The 17,682-nt window shown below is 44.5% G+C and overlaps 1 protein-coding gene across 8 annotated transcripts in view; it reads right to left on the minus strand.

The window, feature by feature from the left end:
* The window catches only part of LOC119161490 (replication protein A 70 kDa DNA-binding subunit), a 34,072-nt gene extending 17,730 nt beyond the window's left edge, over nt 1–16,342 (minus strand). For 3 of the 8 annotated variants that reach the window (XR_012894242.1, XM_075889456.1, XM_075889454.1), the window contains exons 1-8: nt 15,853–16,342; nt 14,168–14,215; nt 13,419–13,494; nt 13,159–13,270; nt 11,386–11,489; nt 8,005–8,083; nt 4,550–4,721; nt 1,050–1,248 (exon numbers count right to left, since the gene is read on the minus strand). Coding sequence is in view for 7 of the 8 variants with exons in the window: in XM_075889456.1 (XP_075745571.1) it covers nt 1,050–1,248; nt 4,550–4,721; nt 8,005–8,083; nt 11,386–11,489; nt 13,159–13,270; nt 13,419–13,494; nt 14,168–14,215; nt 15,853–15,900 (838 nt within the window). In the remaining variant the exon portion in view is untranslated. Of the gene's footprint in view, nt 1–1,049; nt 1,249–4,549; nt 4,722–8,004; nt 8,084–11,385; nt 11,490–13,158; nt 13,271–13,418; nt 13,495–14,167; nt 14,216–15,573; nt 15,692–15,852 lie in introns of those variants that run through there. The other 5 variants (XM_075889457.1, XM_075889455.1, XM_075889458.1 and 2 more) reach the window with 5 other exon arrangements.
* Nucleotides 16,343–17,682: the final 1,340 nt, after the last annotated feature.

Here is a 17,682-nt window from a genome sequence, read left to right on the forward strand (position 1 = left end):
AACGTGACCAAGGTACAAGACTCTACTTTTCACTGTCCCATGATCCAAAGTTTTGAAGCTTGAAAGGAAAAAGGAATGAATATAAACAATCCTCTGCGGAATCACTGCAAGACAGGATGGCCAACAGCACATTGACTTGAGCAAGTTGGTACATACTCGGATAGGTGTAGCGCGATTTAGACGAAGACAGGAGACACACAGAACACAGACAAGTGCTCGCTCGTCCGTGTTCTGTGTGTCTTCGTCTAAATCGCCCTGTACACCTATGCGAGGATGACCAACACTCTGTTGGCGGTGGATGAGAGCCTAAGCAAAGTTCTAAAGAAAAAAAGATATCCCGGGCCCGCGTCTCTGCCCTCCATGAGGCAGCCCGGTGGGTTCCGAACACCCCAAGCCCCTCCCCCTAGTTCTCTCTGCCTATGGCTACAGAGTCACCTTCCCTCAGCATGCTTCGCATAGCATCGAATTTCGAAAGTACGTGGATCTGCCGAATTTTTTTTCTTATTCTTGAAGGAGCTCCACGCTACAGAGTGGGTGAGACGGTCGGCCATATATATGCATACAGAAAGCGAAATGCAAATAATAATTGACTGACTTGAAATGCGTGGTCTAAAGTCCCAAAACCACCATATGGTTATGAGAGCCACCGTAGTGGAGGGCTCCGGAAATTGTGACCACCTGGGCTTCTTTAACGTGCACCCAGATGTAATGATCGATCAATCAATAATTTATTTAACGTGCCTCGGAACAACCATATGGTCCTTGTGCAGGCGCATGGAAGAATAGAACAATAAAAAAAAGAATACAGTACAGTCTACAGAAAAAAAATCAATTAAAAAGGGGCGTGAACAAACCGACAAAAGAAAATCAGCGCCAAATGGGAAAAATAAAAGGCTTGGCGATAATCATAAAATGGCAGCAAAAATAACGGGTAATAAACACATGTCTATGTGGAAGGCGTCTGAAAAACAATTTTACAATAATAATAATAATAATAATAATAATAATAATAATAATAATAATAATAAATACAATTTATCAGTACTCACCAAAGACACTGTTCTCTGTCACATATGGAACATTCGATATGGGCACCGACTTGAGCTTCAGCTTGGGAATGTTTGGAGGATCATCAGGGCATGGATAGACGACGGTTTCTGACGTGAATAAGAGCTCGTATTCGTGTTCGAAAATCGAATACGAAGGGTCTTTGGGTGGTTTCACGATGTAGTTTGAAATGTCATAAACCTGCATGGAACGTTTCATCATTATTTTTATTTTTCATGTACAAACGCACAGCGTGCATAGTTATCAATGGGGCACAGGTGACTCTATCAGGCGTTACACGCCTATTGCTTTCACACCTTTCTTGAAACTATATTCACAATCAAATAAACATTCCGTCCTTCATACACTCTAAAACTCCTACGCAGTGAAGCACATAATCAGTGCGCTTGTAGGACGCATTCTAAAATACAATTTATTCATTCAGTTAATCAATGTACACTGTATAATCACTGTGTTACTGCATGCGGCACAGCTCATATAGATCACCGGCATGTGCAATATTGCGTCGTGCTGCACGCGACTTTTTGGTAGCCTGCCCGCGCGTCGTCATTAGTTCGAACATAATCTGAAAAAAAAAAGGAAACCGGGTGGAGTATTTGCCGGCAAATCTCGCAAAGCAATACTCAACATCCTCCCCATCATGATCATCGTGTTGTAGAGCAGAGTAGACAGTGTTGGAGAGACCAAAATATAAAAAAATACATGACAGTATAATAGAGATACTGATATATCATCTTAGCGAAATCATTACCCCTGCACGCGTTGCCGAATTTCGGAGCCTTCGACTCTTCGCTGGCGAAATTCGCCAGCTCGCAGTTCAGAGTCATCGGCTCTTCGCTCGCACTGAGTCTCCACGTCATTCCCTCTTGTCTCGACAAATAATGTCATAATGACACTCTCCACGATGGTCTGGTGGTTATGGTGCGCGACCGTTGACCCGCAGGTCGCGGGATCTACCCCCGGCCGCATTTTTGAATGCGGTGAGAATGCTTCACGCCCATATGTGCTTACATTTAGGTCCACGTTAAAGAAGATGGTGGTCGAAATTTCCAGAGCCTTCCGCTATGCCGTCTATCATAAATATATCGTGGTTTCGGGACGTGAACCCCATCAATTAGATGCTATAAAACCTAATATGAAAGTGTACGCTATAAACCCAAAGTCCACAGCCATTGGCTGATTTGAGCATCGTGAGCTGCATTGCTACCCCGGCCGCCGCGGGATGCCGCCACGCACGCGCGATCACACTGAATGTATTCGTGCGTTCGAAGAAAAAATTGTTGTAGATACACGTCGTGAACTCTAATGATAGGGCGGAACAGTGTGCATCGAATCATGAATTGTGGCCTTCTATATTGTTCTGGTTAACAGTTTTTTGTTTTGTTCTTGTTAACCGTTTGTTTTGTCATATAGTGTGATTGATGGGTGCTTACATGTCGGTGTTCTCACGGTGTTGTGACCTTTTATTTTTTTAAACGTATATGCGCGCTATATACTGCTCACAGCTGTTTCGCACCAGCGCTTCCACGAGCGCTGCAACGAGCCTTCACAACAACGGCCGGACCAACATTGGGCGACATTACGGTGCTTCGCCCTTGAAAAAAAAAGCTCAATGTCATGACGCGCCCTGACGAGCGGACGTAGCTCATTGACCCATGTCATCCACTTTCTGCGCTTCTTTCAGTACACGCTGGTGCTGGTTCACGCACCAGCACCGCTAGGGGGAGAAGGCGCTTGAAGCACACGGCAGACCCCACTTCCGTCTGTTATATTCCGAATTCTCTTGCGGCAGTCGATTCGTGGAGCAACAAACCCCTTTAATGAAACCATTCGTTGGTTACTTGAAAATGTTTTGCCGGGACCATTTAACAGTATGTAGATGTTCGAAGCGCGTGAACTTGTTTTATGTATGTATGTATGTATGTATGTATGTATGTATGTATGTATGTGTGTATGTATGTATGTATGTATGTATGTATGTATTAGGGCATCAACATTAAACCAGCTTTGTGGCAAAACCGGTTATCCGGTTATTCGATTTCGAAAACCAGGTAACCGAATTGACCGGATATTTGGTTGGTTATTCGGTGAAAGATACCGTGATATCCGGATAATCGAATAACCGGATTTTTCCTTTTGTAATGCTAGGTTAAATATTCATTTTCTTGGATTCTTGTGTTTGTCGGAAACATTGCAAGCATTTGTACAAGTCCGATATGTGCTTTTATTGACCTTCTCATATTGTTCATTCGTCTTAATGTGGGGACATTACGAGAGTGACTAGTGATAATTCTTCTTGAAATGTTGCTAGTGATTACCCATTCACAAGTATTCCGTTAGTTATGAATATCCGCAGGGTGCAAAAATGCACGCACAGTTGAGACAAGGGAAGTCTTCGCATGGGCCATTAGTAATTGCGTCAGTAATGAATTAATGAGCTGCGCATGTTGTGGCAGTGCGCATCTAATAGCACTTAAATTTCGAATAAACTCTTAGAGAGACTAAATATCCGTTTCCGAATATTCGAATAACTGGGTGTACGTTCATTAAAACCAGATAAGCAGAATTCCCAATTGTCTAAATCCGGATAACCGGATAACCAGCTTTTAAGGCCGGATTCGCTTTTCTCCGTTTTAACCGGATGGCCGGTTTGGTGGATACTTGCAAGCCCTAGTATGTATTGCGGGGTCTTCAAATGGCCAGCGCCATGCTCTTGGAGTGAACGGACTCAGAAGCCACTATCGGACGAACAAAAAAAAACAACACTCACTTACTTAACTACTTTTTGAACAACGATGTCGTCAGCCGAATTAATATACATATTGTGAACAAACCCTAAGACAACCTTCCACAATATTACCATACGCTCAACAACATAACAAACTCAAGAGCGCACAAAAGACGGCGTCGCCAACGCTTGACTTACCACGCGGGCCCCCGGCAGACGACCCCCGGTGACGTGCACCGAGGTCCAACTGCGAGAAACAACCATCCGCACCAAACGCCACCCGCAAAAAAAGAGACTCGCTGAACTCTCTCGTGCCACCACGAAGGCGCTATCGAACTAACCATGATGATTATAGTGATGATCAACGCTCGCGAACACAACGCCACCTACAGCTTGGCAGTTGTGAACCCGAAATATGGCTTAAGGCCGTAGCCGTTCCACGCGCTTCTCGGACAGCCGCAACGCACGTGCCGGGACCCCTACCGCACGCAAGCAGGGGACAAATAAGCCAATTGGCGACGCTGCGGAGGGTGAAAGAGTGTCGCCAATTGGCTTATTTGTCCCCCGCTTGCGTGCGGCAGGGGTCCCGGCACGTGCGTTGCGGCTGTGCAGGAAGCGCATGGAACGGCCGTGAAACACGTGCACCACGAGGCACAAACGACTTTACAGGGAGTGTTTGCACCCCCACAGTGTGTGTGTGTGTGTGCGTGCGCGCGCGCGCACCGAAAAACAGCAGGTAGACGTGCACCTTACCTTGTTGACTTGAATAGCATCATAAAGCCGGTCACAGTCCTGATTGAACGCCGTCGCACTTATTTCTCCACTTTCGTCGAGCAGATGAAGGGAGAACAACTTTCCCGGGCCCCTGCTATTGCTCCAACCTCGTACGGCAGTCTTATACGTGACCCGAACTCTGATTGTCCTCCTACAAAGAAGTATTTGACACACACATACATAACACGTGCTGCACATCCTTTGTTTTTTAATGTCCGCAGATGCAATTCTTACTCATCAGTGAATCCCATGCCTTTGTGCACAGTTCGTGACATGGCCAACATTTTGCTTTTCGGACAAACCCATGGAAAAGGGCGGGGTCTCAAGCTGGCACCCTTTGTTGGATATATATTCCATATGTCATTTAAGTTATGTCATGCATACTTGAATGCCGCAGCTAAAGAAATGATTGCAGTGACATCCAGTCATATGCACCATTTATGTTATTTCATACATGGCATGCAAGGTCATGCCACTCAGCACAGGACACGCCGTTCCTTACCACACGACCGTCACGCATGTGTGCGTCCCGGTACCTACAAGGTGTCCCGACTATCATGCAGCATGATTTGGGGAAAAGAATGACGTTAGCGAAGCAAACCCAATACATATTGCCGCGGTACACTGGAGAAGTTGCTACTTTCTTTACTTATTATGATGTCTATTTATTTAGTTGTAATTATATTTACCATTCCGCAAGTACTCACCTAGTCATTAAAGTGTAAATGAGGCGTATGCAGGCGTGTTCAAATGAGATGTACATCTAAGTGTGCTGTTTTTACTGGTCTTGTGCAGCGAGTTGGGAGTCCTCCAAACGTTGCAAACTTCGCATCACTGCGGCGTCGCAGCACCATCGCGAAGCCCGCTTGAACCCACTAGGAAACGGTGGGTGGTCGGCCGGCACTGGGGATCGAGCCCAGTAGCCCCGTATTGGAAGCTCACAACTACGCTGTTTTCAGCGACGCACTGATTGCTTGCTGATTTTTTTCTCAGTCGACCAAGTATGCCCGCAAAATCTGAAAAGTGACACGTGACTATATACCGCAGCACGCATTAGAGCTGCTGTATAATCATCATCATCAGCAGCATCAGCCTGACTACGTCCACTGCAGGACAAAGGCCTCTCCAATGTTCCGCCAGTTAACTCGGTCCTGTGCTTTCTGCTGCCAATTTATGCCCGCAAACTTCTTAATCTCATCTGCCCACCTAACCTTCTGTCTCTCCCTAACCCGCTTGCCTTCTCTGGGAATCCAGTTAGTTACCCTTATTGACCAGCGGTTATCCTGTCTACGCGCTACATTCCCGGCCCATGTCCATTTCCTCTTCTTGATTTCAACAATGATATCCTTAACCCCCGTTTGTTCCCTAATCCACTCTGCTCTCTTCTTGTCTCTTAAGGTTACACCTACCATTTTTCTTTCCATTGCTCGCTGCGTCGTCCTCAATTTAAGCTGAACACTCTTTGTAAGCCCCCAGGTTTCTGTTCCGTAGCTAAGTACCGGCAAGGCACAGTTGTATATACCTTCCTGTTGGGCGCTGCTATATATGGCTCCTTAAAGGTAAAAGATAAAGTAACTTTAGCACATCAGGAAGCAGATCCCTCCAGTCAAGAGTGTACGGACTGCCCTATCTGCCACTCACTTGCCGAAGAAATGCGACGCCTTGGTCTTATAAAGTCAGCCGTACTTAGAACAGTGCTCCTGCCACGTTATCAATAAGCACAGTTAGCCGCAAGACATATGATAATAGTGGCAAACAATCGAGCGGAAGAAATCCTTGTAAAGTTTCGACGCACGTTGCTCATCCTGACCGCTGGCTGTCTCTGGCAATCGATAGCTGGCAGAGCGGTTTCTTGCAAGAAGCTTATTTGGGGGCGCTGATTTTTTTTTTTTTTGCGGGTGGGAGCATTATGGCGCATTATTTCTGCCACTTCACGGGCTTTCGATAACAGCCGGGAAAAAAAAATGAGCACGCAATCAGTACTTTGTTGAAAATAGCATAGGTAGATGCCATTCGAGCACACCTATATATGACTTATTGACATTTACATAAACAGGTGAGCACTTGTCCAGTTACTACTATAATTATGACCACCGTGCACTTCCACCACCCACTTCACCACCTCCACACCAATTCACTATGGAAGAGATATAGTAACCTCCAGGAAATTGCAAACGAACACTCGCCTTCGCGGTATACTATACTTTATCACATATCACCCATCTGTCATGTCCCGGACACTCTAAGGCGTATAGTATAAGGATGCACATAAAACCCGAGCACCGCTAAACTAACCGAAGGGCAGTGGAAAATTAAGCTATCCGACCCAGACCTGAAGAATCAGCGCAGCCTGGGGCAGCAGGCACGAGAGGTGGCGAAGGCCCGCGGCTACTTCGAATATGGTCACCACCCACCTTGGGCGCACAGTGCGCTTCCTAACAATAAACGTTTATTCTCTCTCTAATGAGATGCGTCTAATTAACAAACAGTTAGGAATTGGCACTCCCAGTGCTATGTACTAGATTTGCCTTGAGCAGCGCTGTTCCTTTAAAAAAAATCGTGCTGCGTGATGTTTGAGGCACCTTGTATATAGTTTCAGTGAAACGACCACGACGGCTTCATAACATGTGCATTATGTCATTTAATGCTCTAGATGACGTACATGCAGACGACATGCATATATATATATATATATATATATATATATATATATATATATATATATATATATATATATATATATATATATGTGTGTGTGTGTGTGTGTGTGCTAGAAAAAGAGGTCGACAAACGTGCGAAAAAACACTAGTTTTACTAACGTTTCGGCAGGTGGGCCTGCCTTCGTCGGATTGATTCACTCCGACGAAGGCAGGCCCACCTGCCAAAACGTTAGTAAAACTAGTGTTTTTTCGCACGTTTGTCGACCTCTTTTTCTACCGCATTTTCCACCAGATCCATTGAATTTCACCCCACCATATATATATGTATATATATATATATATCCACGATTCAGAGACATCTGTACGTGGTGCCATCTCTCGGCGGCAGCAATGAGGTCTTGCCGTAACTGAATGGGAAAATAGGCGAAACAAATCAAGTCTTTTGAAATAAGCTAGTCATACAGCAGAGACGTACTGGAACATTTTCGCAAAATTTCAGTATCGCAGTACAAGACGTGTGGCTTCCCAGGAGAACATGAACACCACCCATTTAAAACACGTGGGGCTCCATCTCCATTATAAAATAACACCCCGGCAAGCCACGCGTTTTGTAGTCACGCACGTCATTCATTTGATGACACTTCATTCATGTTAGTGATACACTATTGTTTGTGCCTACAAACCTATACATTCAGTGGCCGCATAGACGTTGAACCTTAACATAGATACATCCAGCTGGTTTCTGGAAGAAAGAAATCATATAAAAGCTGTTACCCTGGATAAGAAGGGGTAAGTTGAGCGATCGGGATGATACCGCCACTTGAGCTGCTTTCAAATGACGCCGCTACCGGTGCTGCATGAAAATGCAATAAACGCAGTGCGTTTAATTAGGAGATAAACTGTCTGCGCATTTCTAAAGAGAGAGAGAGCAACTCCGGCAGTATTGGAGCTACCACGAAACGGCAGTACCACGAAAGCTTTTGCAACAAAAAACAAGCAAAAAAACAAGGCACTTGTTTCGTTACCAATATGTATATATACGAAGGACCGCTTGTAAAATTGTCAGTGAGTCTATTAATCGTGAATGTTCCTCACGCAGAACGGATTTGCCATAATCGTTGAATAAGGCCAAGAATTTGTGCTATCAACATGGAATGGGCTTGGAAGCCGCCATCCTCCTTTCCTCCCGCGGTTCGTCGAGTAAAAAAAAAAATCGGCAGATTCCACGTACCTTGGGAATCGGTGTTAGGCAAAGCATGCGGATGGAAAGTGACTGTGTTGTAATTTTTATAGAGCGAAAGATTATTGAGTGACGCTAAATATATGTTAGGTGGGGAGATGAGATTAAGAAGTTTGCGGGTATAAATTGGCAGCAGCAAGCACAGGACCGGGTTAACTGGCGGAACATGGGAGAGGCCTTTGTCCTGCAGTGGACGTAGTCAGGCTGATGATGATGATGATGATGATGATGATGATGAAATATATGTACAAATACACGCAGTGTTATACGTTAAACAGCATATTATGTTTTACACTAGCAGTTGTTTGCGGCTGCGTAACGATTTCAACACCAACATGAATATTAGCAATACCAGAAGCAGTAAGCTGGTATGAAGCATCCGTGCTTGCACTGGTGCTCGCGCGGATAGTAGCCCACAACACTGCTACATGAATGAGCTTCAGTGCATGGCGCCTAACCTTAATTGACGTTAACCTGACATTTTCGTAAAGTTTATCAAATTGAATAGCCAGCACTGCGTCCACAATTGACATTTCATGAATATATAGGGTCTATTTCAAAAATTAGTTCCGAGATCTGGCCTGGCTCTGTGGTGGATTACTTGATTGCCAAGCTACTTGATTCCTGCAGGGATGCTGACATTTAGTACTATTTGCATTTGTCCCGTCAATGCTGCCAATGTCAATTCTTTCATAACGATCAAGCGTTAAATATATTCGTGCGTGTTCTTGCCGATCCTGGGTTTCCATAACCTGTCAATCACCTGTGGCACATACCCACACAACAGTGGCACATATATCCAGCCCCAGGAATGAATCCCTGTTTTTCGAAAAGTGTATGACGACGTACACGACGATATTGTGACATTACTCATGTCATGACCAGCCAGTGGTGTTCGTCGAAACCATCTTACCCTCCCATACTAAATTTGGTTTATCCCAAGTTAAGGGGGTGATCACGAGAGCAGCCAGACGTAGATAGATAGATAGATAGATAGATAGATAGATAGACAGACAGACAGACAGATAGATAGATAGATAGATAGATAGATAGATAGATAGATAGATAGATAGATAGATAGATAGATAGATAGATAATGCTGATGGGCGTTCGAAGTGCCTGCAGTACGCAAAGAAATGCTTCGCCTTTAAGAAAGCTTGTCAACGGATACAAACGTGAAGCGTGACATACTTGTCACAACGACCTTACTTTGGTTACCGGCTTCATATGTATTTGGCGACGTGTGCGCGTGGCGCCATCTCTCGACGGCAGCAACGGCGTCCTGCCATAACTGAATAGGAAGTACGCGAAAAAAAAAAAATTACATATGACGAATCATATATGCTAGTTCTCAAAAACAACTCACGGTTATATGCAGGACAGTTGAATTCTGTGCATTGAAAACGCATATATGGGTCCCATCGTAAAAAAAAAATACTGAGAACTCTGACAAGCCCCGTGGTTTGTAGGACGGCACTAATATTCCTACAATGTGGGTCTCATCAGCTTATAACCGGGAGTCATTTTTTGGTAACTAGCTTATTTGGTCAAATATGATTTTTTTTCGCCCATTTCCCTTTCACTCACGGCAGGCCACCACTGTCCCCGACGGCAAATTGCGTTCCACGTAAATGTCCCCTTAATGTCTACTAGCATACCTGTATATGCTACCACAGGTAGTAGGGAGCATACACAGTAATGTTAAGGTCCACAAATACTGATCACGGCCGGAGGTAAAAGTAGAACGCAAAACAGTCATATTGGAATGCAACAGCAATACCCTCAGCTTCCACTGTAATTCAGTTAAAAACTGCATGGCAGTAACCCTGCACCCAGATCACAGAACAGGTCCGACAATTCGCACCGTGTGATTTTTGTACACAATCTGTGAGTTCCACCATCAACGACCCCCCCCCCCCCCCCCCTTTTTTTTTCTTTTGCTTCCCTCACTTCGTCATCTTCTTTTCCACTCCAATCTCTATTACCTCGATTTCCAACGCCCTTCCACCGTGAATCACTGCTAAGGTGTCGCACTTAGCTGCAGACAGTTGCTGGGTTCACTTTTATCTTCATTTTTCCTCTTTTAAAACCACTTCACCTCGAGTAAGCATATGGAGACGCCCCCTCCTCCCCAAGATGATTAGTGCGGGAGGAGAGGGGAAGGGCACTATTGCGGGCTTTTGCTGAACTTATCCAAGTGTTTGTTCTTCTTAGATCACAGTGTACTAGCCCTTAAAAAATTCCAAATTTAGGACAGGAATCGAAATGACCTTGCCATGCTCACGATATTCGATTCGAGAACTCACAACTAGTAGTATTCGAGCATTAGTTTAGCTTGTGCCGCGTAATGTACAAAGCAAAAACATACCATAAAAATGCACGAACACCTCAACCTCCCACCAAATACCAAAGGGAGGCCGAAATGTTGCATCTTCAGCTGATTGACAACCAGTAACTGGTGAACTGGGCTCGGGCAGCAGCCAAGGGGTTAGGAGGCTGGATCGACTTCGATCACTCGCGCGTTAGTTTATGATGCTGCTTGTTTACAAGCACCTCAGTTCGTTCCACGCCCCCTGACATTCCAAAATTCTTAGCAAATTAATTCAATTCCAACTTTGCCATTCGCTTCATTTAGAAATCCAATGAATTTTAGATGACATTTAGAATTCGTCAGATTGAGAAATCAGATGATTAAATATTTCGAAGTTGTTTCCGACGAATGCCCCAATTCGACTCGGAAAAGCTCGCAGTTCAAACGCAAAGAGTTGCCGCGAAGGGAGAAGCAGGATGATTGGAGCAAGTAGGAAAGAAAACACCGTGACCGCGATTGCACGCGATTAATATTTCAGCTCCGAAAGGCACCATGACAATGTACATGGATGAAAATAAGTCACAGTTTTCGCTGTCAGGCTCACCTGTCGACGGCGTTGAAAAGATGGAAATCGAAGGCCTCCACAACGTGCGGCCCACGTCCGTTCCTTTGCGGATGACGGTTAGGCCCAGAACAACCAGAATATCTCTAGGAAAAAAAAAAAAAGATCGCAACGCCATGCCGGGCAATAACGCGATTAAGTAACTTAGGAGCCGTTGCACATTTCATATGTTCGTAACAACCAGATATCAAAACTGATACACGGAAAACTGAATCAAACTCATAAGGACGTTTGTTTTAGGCTTCTTTAGCGCATACACACTCTTAGCCGTTCTAGAAATGGGCGTTATGCACCAATAGTTACAATTTTTACGCCTTTGTCAAAGTAATAAACATTTTTCGTGACAGTATTGGTGAGATAGCGATATGCGCATTTGCTGCACTAATTGGACAACTGTGCATTATTGTAACAAAATGTAACAAGCCCAGTGCTTCCAACTAAACTATGTTGCACGTCATAGACCACCGACTCGCCTAGCTAGAGGATTATTGAATACAAAAGATTCCGTTCGCGCTACTCAAGTTTTTAAAGAACCCCAACTTTACAGGATGCTATCACCCCCTGTAAAGTTGTTTGCACCTTGTGCCCTGGTAGCGCCGCCACGCAGCTGCGGCCAACGTTACTAGATATCTAGTAGCATGACCTCCGAGATGGCGGGCACGCGGCGCCGAGCGCCCGCCCTCTCAGAGGTTATGCTAGAAACGTCGGCTGTGGCGGAGAGGCTAGGACCGCAATCGTGAGTGGACGTCACTGCGGGGTATCCGCGGGAAACGGCGACCGTGGCTCGTTTTCCGTGTATCCCTCGTGGTGAGTCGAGCGTCGGCGACGCCGCATTCACGGTACCTTTTGTGCGTTATGTTATTTGTGTGTTGTAATGGGAATATTGTATAAGGTTGTTTGAGCGTGTCACTAGTGACTTACTCGATTCGGCTGTCGATATCGTCGTTGTAAAAGCAAGTGACTAAATGTAAACGTATTTTTGTTGCCCTTTCACGTTTGCTGTCTCCGTGAGCTCAGAGAGCGTGGCGATCATTTCGAGACCCCACAACGTAGAACAACAGATAGCATGCTATTGGCATAGGCGTGCGCAAGTTTGCACTTTACGGAGAAGGGAGGGAGGGGCGATTTGTCGAAGCGCCCCCATGCCAATTAAATCATTAAGTCAGGCGAACATTGCACCCCTCTGTTCACACGCCGCCCTGTGCTCACACCTATGGCTATTGGCCAATAAGGGCCGTTCCACGCGCTTCCCGCACAGCCGCAACGCACGTGCCGGGACCACTACCGCACGCAAGAGGGGGACAAATAAGCCAATTGGCGATGCTCTTTCACCCTCTGCTGCATCGCCTATTGGCTTATTTGTCCCCGCTTGCGTGCGGTAGGGGCCCTGGCACGTGCATTGTGGCTGTGCGGGAAGCGCGTGGAACGGCCCTAATCGACATAAATCAAGAGTGGCGCTTGTATCAGATGTGATAGCTCCTTCCCACGGGCTGCCGCCACGTGGGTTGATTATTTGAAGAAGTTAATTGTTTATGGCCTCTCCAAAACACGGACAAGAAAAGTAGACACATGGCGCCATCCGACTGAACGTTCACTAGACAAAAGAAATCAACAGCAAGAACTCCGAATTCATTGATTCATTGCCTGTATGGTATCTGTGCGTATAACCCGACAGAAGAAAAACAAAAGTGTTGCGTAATTAACTTCCTGTGATCGGTATTTGCAACATACTACCAAATACATCAGCAAACTTGCCTGCTACTTTCTCTGACGGTATACCACATGTACTTTTCCAGTCGCACCACCGCGTATTTGTCAATATGGTTGTCGCTGGCCGTGTTTGTAAGATGTGCTCCAAGCATAGCATCTGCAAACCGGGCAAATATAGCGATATATATATATATATATATAGAGAGAGAGAGAGAGAGAGTTCCTGATGTGTCTCGGTCACAGACCTGTAATTTGCTATAAAATCTAGGTTTAAAAACAAGCTCGCAAAAAAATATATAGCTCACATGTGAGACAGTCTGCTCCATCGAAGAGCACTATCCTACATCTCTCTGCAGAGTCATTGCGAATGGCTTTTAAGTCCTGAAAATAGAAAAAGAAAGTGGCAAAGTATTAATATATACGAAAGAAGGGGTACGTGTTATCCGGAGGGCTCGTCTTACGTATTGCTGACTCAAAAAAATCGCGACCGAATTTCGATAGAGGCAATATGCTAGAAGCCCATGTGCAAAGGTTTAGGTTCACGTTAAAGAACCCAAGGTGGTCGATAGTTCCCGAGCCTTCCCCTACGGCGACCGTAGTTGAGGGCTACTACCAGGTGATGTGATGGTTTTAGAACGTCGATTATTTGATTGATATGTGGTGTTTAACGTCCCAGAACCACCATATGATTATGAGAGACGCCGTAGTGAAGGACTCCGGAAATTTTGACCACCTGGGTTTCTTTATCGTTCACCCAAATGTGAGCACATGGGCCTACAGCGTTTTCGCCGCCACCGAAAATGCAGCCACCACAGCCGGGATTCGATCCCGCGACCTGCATGTCAGCAGCCGAGTACCTTGACCACTAGACCACCGCGGCGGGGCGGTTTTAAGACGCAAAACCTGGACAATTAATGTGAGGCTAACCAACAACAACTTAATTCAAAAATAAAACAATTTAGTGAAAACAATAAATTGCTTAGCATATATGGGTATCTACTGAGCGACGACACAACCTAAAAAAAGAAAAAAAAAACGTCGTGCAGTTACATACCGATATCTGCAGCACGGGTTTGTGAACGTTTTCTTTGTTCAGTAGACGCTGTAAAATCGAGAAAATATTGAAAGGGGGCGTCAATGCGCACGTGCATGCATGGTCAAATGTCAGTTTCGTAATGTTTCCCTACCTCTCAAGAATTTACTTTGGTGCTATGAAGTAGTCGACTTGTGTAAAGGGACACTAAAGTAAATGAATTATTCGGCTATATTGATAAACCGCACTTTAAAAACATCATTGTCGGCAATTTCGTCATCGTAGCTTTATTATTAGAGGCGCAAAATCATGGCCGTATTTTCGTTTTTAGATTTCGCGCCGATATTGGCGCGCGTGACGTCGTTGATTTTCAAAGTGAATTTTTCGTATCTTAGCGACATTGCCTCAACGAAAGTTTCTAGACCATGGTGCCGTTAGATCTCGAGCTCCTTCAAAAAGAATAATAATAAAGATAGAACATACTTCGTTTTTTACCGATTACAAACAACGTAGGGCCTAGCAGGTGCCGTCAAAGCCTATGACATCACGACGTTTGGTGTGATAATTTTAAGGTGGTGTACCCATTTGCATTTTATTTTCGCACGTATTTTCGTTTGCAATGCGTCTTTTGGCGGAAAACGCGGCGATATTCAAATTGTCTGTAATTTGCTAATAAAAAGTAATTTACTAATTATTTGACAGAGTAACTTACTAATAATATAAAATCAGCTAGTAAACCTATATAATTAAATTAGATACGTTCTACGAGCATGAGCAGTTGTTTGGCGAGACGAAATTCACCGAAGTGTGGGAGTATAGACTGGGAAAGCAATTACAAAACGAACTATCCCAATACCCGTACGCCCCCCCCCCCCCCCCCTACCGGTTATTGTGAACCCATACACCAAAGACAGACTAATTATGATATACCTATAGTCCGCCATGTTTAATGTGCTTGCGACCATAAAGTGACTACCAAAAAGGGGCGCTCGTCTCGCGGCGTGTTCCGTCCCCTCCCATCAATCCTTCGGTCCACCGCACTAGAGTGTACTCTAGATTACTCTATGACGGTGCCCTCGAGCTATAGAGGCTGGGGTCAAGCTCTGTCAGGTGTTCTGTGGCTCTGTCGGGCGATCGTTCTGCGGGTCCGGGCTGTCGCAGATCGCCATAGGTGTCCTAGAATAGGGAACCTCCCCGTTTTCTTTGAATTTGCATAATAAAATGATTTCATTATCATCACTGCGGCGTGTTAAGGGATTTTTCATAAGCGCGCCGCCTCCGTTTGGAGGCGGCGTCCACATGCTCCTAGTATTCCTAGGCGTTACCTCCAAAAATTCCTCAAGTCTAGGTACAAATACCTAAACCAAGCATCCGGTAATACTGGCATCGCAATCGCAGTGACCCAAATAGGCTACTTGCTGAAGTACCTCCAAAGGCAGCCAGATATTGTAATCGAAGGCGTTTATGAAGCCCGTCAACACTTGTGCAATGATGCAGCGGTGCTACATGCAAACTGACACGTACGCGACCAACACAAACACGGCCCAAGCTCTGCCGGAAGTGTAACATGAAACGTTTGACGGCCGTGCAGTAGACAACCGCGCGTATGAATGTTAGAAACAATGTCCGCACTCTCTTTCCGTTCTATGCGCATTAAAAAGAGGACATCATCTATAAAAAATAATAATGATCACCAAAATACTAACCTGAATCGCCCCAGTTGTGAGCCCATCGTCTTCCATGACCGAGAGCATGACCTACTACACTCCTGACCTGTTCAGATAGCGGGGTTCCTATGGGAGCGCGTGTCCCCGCTCTCGTTCAATCGCTCGCCGTAGGTGGCGCTACCTATAACCTGTTCGTCTGCTACTGTGCGGCCGGCAGGAGGGCGACGGACTGATACCATGCGTCTGCTTCTGTGACAAACTGCCTATACGTGTGATTGTTTTTTGCTGAAAAGGCTAACGTGTGCTATGTGTTACATTTTAGTAGTTAGGCTATACTGGTTGATTGACTTCTAAAGCTGTATATTTGCGTAGAAATGTCTTGCTGCATGGTTGTTTTTGCCATTCCAGCCTAAAAAAACTTCAATTTAGTATTCATAAAGCTTTTGACTAATAATGTACTCATTGGTAATAGAATATCAAACTGATTTTAGGTTGTTTAGGACGCGTCAGGTGAAACGCAGTGCCCCTGTTGAGCACTTACCTTGGACACTCGCCCTGGACAGGTGTTACACTTGTAGTCAATTGATAGAAGAGAATAATGCACATACGCCCACGGACGCATATCAAGGAGAGACACAGGAATTGAAGCTTTAACTCTTACTGTGACCTACACAACAAAAATTGTGCGTCAAATTTCGCTACGGGAGTTTGTCTGCTGGAACGGGGAGCGCTGGCCGATGCGCGTTTCTATGATTTTATATGTCCGTGCGATGAGACGATATGGTAAAGGCAGTGATGTGCCTATCGAGGGCAACACATTGCGACCCCAATAAAGTTTTTATCGTCATCATTATCATCATCTTGTCGAGCATAGTTAATAATAATAATAATAATAATAATAATAATAATAATAATAATAATAATAATAATAATAATAATAATAATAATAATAATAATAATGTTTTATTTTTCATCAATAGTTTGATGAAGGACAGCGGCAGGTAAAAGCTGCTCTTCGAAAGAGGCAGCTTGACATAGGCCCACAGACGCCTTTAGCACGACAGCACTGGCAAACAGTTAGCAATGTTATCTAAGCAACAATTACAAAAATATCAAGTTCAAATTCTAAAAATAAAAATAGCAACCATGATAACAATGTAGCAACTGCAAAGAAATCTTGAAAACTATACATGTGTATATCGTGCAATTGAGTTCGGGTACAGAGTAAGAAATCTATGCCAGCTTTCACATATTTATCAATTAACGTAGAAACTGTGTAGAACAACCTATCTGTGGAGTAGTTTGTTCTCGAAGTTTTTATTTTCCATGTTTCTTTATGTCATGTTTCGAACAAATTATTTGGCTGCAGTTTCGAGAGGTCGTACAAATAATGTCGACTTTCTTGAAATTGACGCCTGACCACCAATGCTAACTTAAAATCGTAGAGACGATGTAGGGGTGGTATTCCAGCCTGTTGAAACAATTCACTTATGCGAGCATCATACGACCAGTAAAAAATTATTCTAATATACGTCTTTTGCATCAGGTACAGTTTTTGTAAGCGCGTGTTAGTCGTAGTCCTTCATACCAAGAAACAATAAGCAAGATGCCAACAGAACAGTCATTTATAAAGTAAGAATTTTACCTTGTATAGTAGAACAGTTTTGCCACTGTACACCGTGCCCTCTACGCGAGATAACTGACCCAGCACACTGTAAATGCGATCGTTTCAAAGCATATTGCTCGAAAATGTAACTCCAAGAATTTTTATACAATTTACTAACTCAATAATAGTATCGCCATACTTGAAATGTATGTTTTCATTAACAGACTTATTTTTAGGGCGGAATAGTACCGCCTTTGTTGTAC

Source organism: Rhipicephalus microplus, chromosome 3 (genome assembly GCF_043290135.1).
Source record: "Rhipicephalus microplus isolate Deutch F79 chromosome 3, USDA_Rmic, whole genome shotgun sequence".
Lineage (NCBI taxonomy): Eukaryota > Metazoa > Arthropoda > Arachnida > Ixodida > Ixodidae > Rhipicephalus > Rhipicephalus microplus.